At 30.4% G+C, this 7,697-nt stretch overlaps 1 protein-coding gene across 1 annotated transcript; it reads left to right on the forward strand.

Annotated features, from left to right (window-relative positions):
- Positions 1–6,179: 6,179 nt before the first annotated feature.
- On the forward strand, positions 6,180–7,136 carry LOC100915889 (olfactory receptor 10AG1-like). Its single transcript, XM_023506397.1, has one exon. It carries the CDS (start codon positions 6,192–6,194, stop codon positions 7,134–7,136), a length of 945 nt encoding a protein of 314 aa, XP_023362165.1. The 5' UTR covers positions 6,180–6,191.
- The last annotated feature ends 561 nt before the right edge of the window (positions 7,137–7,697 follow it).

Below are 7,697 nucleotides of genomic sequence, written 5' to 3' on the forward strand. Positions count from 1 at the left end.
CCATAGGTAATGAAGTAATATCAATAGAAAACATATGTGTTTCAAGTGTTATAGCATCCAAGTTCCTAGAAAAGAGAAGTTAAGACAGTTTCAATAAGCAATAGACTGAAACATTATTGTAATGGGGGATTTCAATATTGCTGTATCACAATTAGATAAATCAAACAACAATATGAATAAGAAAGAAATTAAGGAGGCAAATAATTTTTTAGAAAATTTAGGTATGATAGACATTTGAAGAAATGTGAATAGATACAGAAAGGACTGTGTTTTTTTTCTAAATGGCACATGGAACCTACAAAAAATTAACCATGTACTAAGGCATAAAAATCTCAAAATCAAATGCAGAAATGCAGAAACAGTATATGCATCTTTTTTAGATCATAATGCAATAAAAATTATAAGAAATAAAAGGCAATGGGAAAATAGACCAACAATTAATTGGAAACTAATAATCTAATCCTAAAGAATGAGTGGGTGAAACAACAAATTATACACAATCAACAATTTCATCCAGGAGAATTACAATAATGAGACAACATACCAAAATTTGTGGGATGCAGTCAAAGTAGTTCTAAGGGGAAATTTTATACCTCTAGATGCTTACTTGAATACAATAGAGAACCGGAAGGTCAATGAAATGAATTGGGCTTGCAACTAAAAATGTTAGAAAAAGAACAAATTAAAAACACACAATTAAATACCAAATTTGAATTTCTGAAAATAAAAGGGTAGATTAATAAAATTAGGAGTAAAAAAAATCCTATTGAACTAATAAACAAAAAATGTACATTAATTTTAAATAAACAATAAACTGTTCAATTAATAAACAAAAATAAGAAGTTTAATGAATAAAACAACAAAATAAACAAAAACAATAGGAATTAATTGTAGAGATATTAAAAGCCTATAATAACTATTCTAAAATATTGCCAAAAATCTATATTGAACTTACAAATATGAATATAGAAAATAGTAATATCTGCTCTTTGCCTGATTCATATATTTTTTTAAATATTTGAGAAAACCTCCAAAGGTTTCTCTTGACAATATTCTGACATGACATGAGAGTCATTCATTAGTAGATGTCACAAATCCAAAAATATGGAATTTTTTTTTAAGAAATACAGCATTTAAAAACAATTCTTATCTCTGTTAACAATCAAAAAGGCTGCATTGGAGAAGCAAATATTTAGAAATTGAATAGCTGAATAAGAATTTTAAAAGAATAGTTGAATTGCATGTTCATGAATAAATATCTACACACATACATACACATATATACATTACATATACATACATGTGTGTGTTTAGAATTGATGCACAACATTTTTCAAGGCAAATTCAAAGGTTTTAAAATGAAAAGAAGCTAGAGGGGTTGTAGAAATATGACAGTATTTTAGGATTTAAAGTAGCTTAGATGACTCACAAAAACTCAAATAATTTTGAATGAACCTATGAGCGATAATAAATTGGACTTAGGATGCATAAAACGAAAGTTGAAGCATTGAAGAAACTGAAGTAGAGAATGATGCAAAGATGCTCCAGGACATTTGAGGAGGTGATCTCTAGAGATCAGGAGAGCTTGACTTAAGCTCAAGAATCCTAATATTGAGGTGGCTTAGATGAGCAAAATAAGAAAATCATCAAGTGCTATAATGAAATATCTTGTACTGATACATGCATATAAGGCAAAATCAAACAAAAAAAAAAAAAAAAGTGCTATAATACATTCAAGCAGGGCCACAGGACAACAAAAAAGTTCCGCAAATTATCACAAGGGTAACTAAAAGAAATGAAATGAGATTAAATAATGCATTAGCTAGGAAAGAATGGTAATGAAAACTTATGTCATAGGAAAAAATACTTCTAAGAACTAAATATTCTGAAATTTAGAATGCCAATTAAAAAGAAATAATTTCCAAATAAAAATACCATAAATGGAAAAAAGAAATATAGTTTTAAGGTATCTGGAAAAGAGTTCTAGAAAAGATCATGTAAGTAATATTAAGATCTAAAATTATTAAAAAATAGCAATAATTGGTATTATATTCCATGAAATTAAAAAATAAAATCTATGTAGGAAGCTACAAAAAAAAAGTGGGAAAGAAATTCATAAATACAAACTCCCTGAAGCCTCAAGACAAAATTTAGAACTTAAAAGTTCTCAGCATAACTTTCCCTATTGTCCAATTCTTATAACCATACATTGCTACCAGGAAACAAACAAAATCAAATAAGCAAATCAAAATCCATATATTTGACTATTGAAGATTTGTTCCTAATAAGATACCTCAGCTTTTTAAATATTTAATCCAAGTTCATCATAGCTTTCCTTCCAAGATATAAGTATCTTATAATTTCATGGAAGCAGGTGCCCTCTGTAGCAATCCTTGAGCCTAGGAAGTGATGGGATTAGATGCCAAGATCTCAAAATTGTTATTGTTGCTTGATGTTAAGCTTTATATCCATAGTGACAGTAGATAGTTATTTATTCTACTTAACTATTTCCCTTTCATTACAAGTTGATGTTTGTTGTTGTTGTTGTTGTTGTTTCATTTCTTTTCTATTTGAGGATGGATGGAGAAAATAAAATTATATATACATATATATGTGTGTATATATGTGTACATATTTTATACATACATGCATGCATGTATATATATTTGAATTAATTGAACTAAACTAAATAGTTCCTTAATCACTGCTCTTTTCTATACTACACAACAGACTCACTTGTGCAATCTATCAAGGTCAAAGTCAAACACCCTGCCCATTTAGGTATAGTAGTGATGAGGGCAAATTCTTTAATAAAAAATATCCTTGTTGTTTTCCCTAAATAATCAAACATAATGAGAATTGGCACTTCTACTACTGACGTTAGTACTTCACTTTTTAAGGTAAGCTGTCACTAACAGAGCTATTAATCAGTGACTTCTATTTTCATAATTAATCTTATGATTTTATGATAATCAACAAATATAAAGATTTCAGAAATCATTCCATTCCTTTTCATGGTGTTACATATGGATTTGTGCCCTAGTTATGTGAAACCACTTCCCACCAATTTTACAGTCAGTAATCAGCACAAACAAATTTGGAACCATGGTTTCCTAACTAATCATAGGGCTCTCTCCAGAGTATCATCTTATTAAAATGATATTCATAAGGCTGGACTTGGTCCTAAAAAGACAAGATTGGCTTCTCATTAAAAAATGCCAAATAGTATAAAAAGGGCATTTTCCCAGAAGATCATAGAAGAGGAAGAATCTTCTGAACTTAAACAGGTCAAGTGCCTTTAAATTAAATGGGATTTTAAGAAGAATATAAATCCCTGTTTCCCCCCCCCCATATGCAGGGCAGAGGATTTAATGATTAAATGCATATGTATTTAGTTCGTTGTATATCTTTAAGTCAATATATGTTATATCCTGTATAGTCTTCAAAGAACAAAGTGATGTATTATTTTGTGTCAATCTAGAAAGGTATGTTTGAGTTCTTTCTTTGCCAAAACTCCAGCTTCTTTGCCTTGAGGAAAATATCTGCATCTAGGTGATATGTAAATATTAATACATATTTATGAAATATAGTGACAAGAATCTTTAGGGATGAAGAACTACCAAAGGAAAGAAAGAGAAAGAAAGCAAGAAAGCAAGCAAGCAAGAATGAAAATTATACTACATTGTAGTACAATTTAAGTGTTGTAGGAATTCTGAGAATATAAGTTTAATTGACTTTAATTGACTTCATATGGTAAGAGAAAGTTTCACAAAGAATAGGGGACAATAAATGGGATTGTTCTGAAGTGCCAAATTTCAGGCAGGATCAAATCAGCTTGAAAAACTATTATGGATTGAGAATAGCAGAATTAAAAATATGATGACAGAAAAAAGGTACAATAAATAATGACTTATGGTTTGGGAAATAAACATTTTGTTTTCTTTATTTGCTGATTTTCATTTTTATATATTTGTATATTGTATTTTGATTGACACTATCGATCAAACACTAAGCATTTATTAAGCCATCTGCTATGTTATTATGCATTATGCAATCCTAGAAAAATTGAGCTAGAGGGGACTGTAATGTCAGATATGTAAAGGACATTAGGAAAGAATTTGGCTTTTTATGAATAAGACATATTGGGATAGATAGATAGAATGTGAGAACAAGAAGTTATTTCCACCATAGGTTTTTTTTTATATATGTCACCCCCTCTTTCTATATATATATATATATATATATATATATATATACATGTGTATATGTGTATGGATATATGTATATGTGTATGTATGTGCCTATATAGATATAGACAGTTATCTTTCTAGACAGATAGATAAATAAATGAATAGAAGCTTACATTTTAATTAAAGAGAGATAGAGTTGTGCGAATCCTGAATTGCAAATCAACATTACTTGGTTAATTTTTGCCTATTTGAATCTCAGATATCTTCCTTGAATTCATCAGGGACTCAGCTGCATGGTCTGTAAGATATTTTCTGTTATTAGTAGTGAACTTCATACCCTATAAAGATGATATAAGTGTTATAGAATGAATATATTTTACATGTTGTTTTCTGTGTTAGAATTCCTGGTTTGTTTTCACAGAAGTTATTGCAATCTAAATGTCCCAGAACTATGCGATCCTAGAAACATTGAGCTAGAGGGGACTGGAATGTCAGATACGTAAAGCACATTAGGAAAGAATTTGGCTTTTTAATGAATAAGACATATTGGGGTAGACAGATAGATAGATAGATAGATAGATGGATAAATGGATGGATGGATGGATAGATAGATAGATAGAATGTGAGAACAATAAGTTATTTCCACCATATAAAAATTTTTATAAATCAATTTATTTTCCAAAAATGAAAAATTATTTTCTTCTCAAATGAATTCTATTAGATGTATGTTTTAATAAATATGGATAATTAAAGATTTTACTTCCTTATTTTTCTGCATGTGTGCATGCAGATATAGGTAGATATGATGGGTATGGGTATGGGTAGACAGAACTTTCAAGTAACTTAGATTCTAGTATGTGACCAAATATACATACATAGGACTAGTACACACTATAGACACATCCACCCATACACATGCCTGTTTAAGTGTATGTATACATACATATACACGTACATCTATATTTATATGTGTGTAACACATATACATCATGATTATTTCAGTCATGTTGTCATTAAGTGAAAACTTATACATACCAACATGTACATATACATATATGAAATATAGATGTGTGTGTGTTATGTGTACAATTTTATATACAAATGTGTGCACATGTATATCTTTATCTTATTTTCTATTGTGTGTTCATCCCATCTCTGTCAAGAAACAGACAACATGCTTCTTAATTGGTGCTATGAAATCATAACTGATGATTTGTTGATCAGAAGACTATAATTGTTAACACAGGAAGGGTTGTGATACTTCTATCATAGGCCATTATTGCTATTCATTATATTATTCCAACATTTTTGTTGAATCATTTATAACAGTGGTCTAAGAAAAATGGCTATTATGTCCCTTAGTATTTGGCAATCTATTGCAGAGTAGCATAAACTAACTTTGTAAATTGAACAAAAATATGGAGAGTAGTAAATCTTCTATGGAATTGAAGTCTTTTTAATCAATTGTGAAATATGATGATGATATAATTGTAAGAATAATAGCAGTGAGGAAGCTCATGATGATATTCTTGTTCTCATCTCATTTAATGGAATTAAGATGTAGAGATTCCACGGACAAATTTACTGATTTTCAGTTTGTCATGGTTTCTGTTATTCCTATTGTCATATGTATCCAATCTTCTTATCCTAGGTGAGACTCAGATTTTAAAAATGAGAAAAAAGTTACTATCCCACTATGACTTGGAGGGAAATATGGGGACTTATGCACAGTGTTTTGGGACTTTATAAATAGGTCCTTTATCATTATTATTATGCTTATTATTAATATTGAATCAAATATTGGGAACTTAATATTTCTATATATTCTATATTGTTCTATATTATTTAAAGGAGTCAGATATTTAGAGTATTAAAGAACTGAAGAGAACTATCATTTAATGTAAACTCATTAATTAACAGGACAAATGTGACATCCAGTGTAAGGACCTGAGTCCTCACATCATTGAGTCATTATCTTTTCATTTAGAACCTGCAGAAAAAATGGCAGGAGAAAACCATACTGATATAAAGGAATTCATTCTTCTGGGATTTTCTGATGTTCCAAATCTTCGAGAGCTCTTATTTGGAATTTTTGTTATAATCTATATGAGCATATTGAAAGGAAATGGACTTATCATTATAATAACCAAGTCTGACCCTGCTCTCCAAACACCCATGTATTTTTTCCTTGGGAATTTTTCCTTTTTGGAAATCTGTTACACTTCAGTGACTCTCCCTAGAATGCTGGTAAATCTTTGGACACAAAGGGGGAATATTTCTCTTTCAACCTGTGCTATACAACTTGGCTTCTTTCTGATTCTTGGGGGTACTGAGTGCTTCCTCCTGGCAGTGATGGCTTATGACCGTTATGTGGCCATTTGTAGGCCTCTATATTATCCTTTAATCATGAATTACAAAATGTGTGTCCAGTTGGTCATTGGCTCCTGGATAAGTGCAAGTCTAGTCCAAGCAGCGCTGACATATGAGATTTTCTCTCTTCCCTTCTGTGGTTCTAATAAGCTCAATCATGTTTTCTGTGATGCTCCTCCCTTAGTAAAACTAACATGTGGGGACAGTTTATTTAATGAATTTCCAGTTTATGCTAATGCTGTGCTCTTTGGAATGTTTCCATTTCTATTGATATTTGTTTCCTATATTAAAATAATCAAAACTATCATGAAACTTCCATCAGCTACAGGGAGATCCAAAGCCTTCTCTACATGTTCCTCCCACCTTATTGTTGTGGGCTTATTTTTTGGGTCTGCTATCATTACATATTTGCTTCCCAAATCCAGAGAATCAGGAGGGAGAGAAAAAGTGCTCTCTCTTTTCTATACAACGGTGACTCCATTGTTTAATCCCCTAATATATAGTCTGAGGAACAAGGATGTCATTATGGCAATAAAGAAATTGTTATCTAAGTGGATTGGATTATTCAGCAAATAACAAATCTTGACAGTCATGAATTCTGCCATTTTAATACAGGGTTCCTATAAGAATCTCCTTCCTATCAAAGAGTTCCATCTACCTAAGAAGAGGTAATGAAACTACTGAAAATTATTCATAATATTATCATAATTACATTAGCATGTTGAGAGAACAATAAATATTGTGCAGAATTGAATACATATGTGCATGTGTTAACATATATACATAAAGAATAACAAGCGTACATCTGTATATTATAGAGTTGGAACTCCCTGTCATACATACCTACACACACAGAGTTTAGTGACATAGTGAATAGAGTTCTGATTTCTGAAATAAGAAAGCTTAGACCTGAAGTCTGGCTTCAAATGTTCATTAGTTAATTAGCATTAGTTTTCTGGGCAAATCACTTAATTTGTGCTTCATTTGTAAAATGAAGATGACAGTTATAGATTCTTATGAGGATTAAATGAAATAATATTGGGTAGTTTTAGAACCATGTGTAATATATAGTAGGTTCTATTTAGATATTCATTTTCTCCCCTCTCTAATAACTCTAACATTTATATGGATATCAAA

Source organism: Sarcophilus harrisii, chromosome 6 (assembly GCF_902635505.1).
Source record: "Sarcophilus harrisii chromosome 6, mSarHar1.11, whole genome shotgun sequence".
Classification (NCBI taxonomy): Eukaryota; Metazoa; Chordata; class Mammalia; order Dasyuromorphia; family Dasyuridae; genus Sarcophilus; species Sarcophilus harrisii.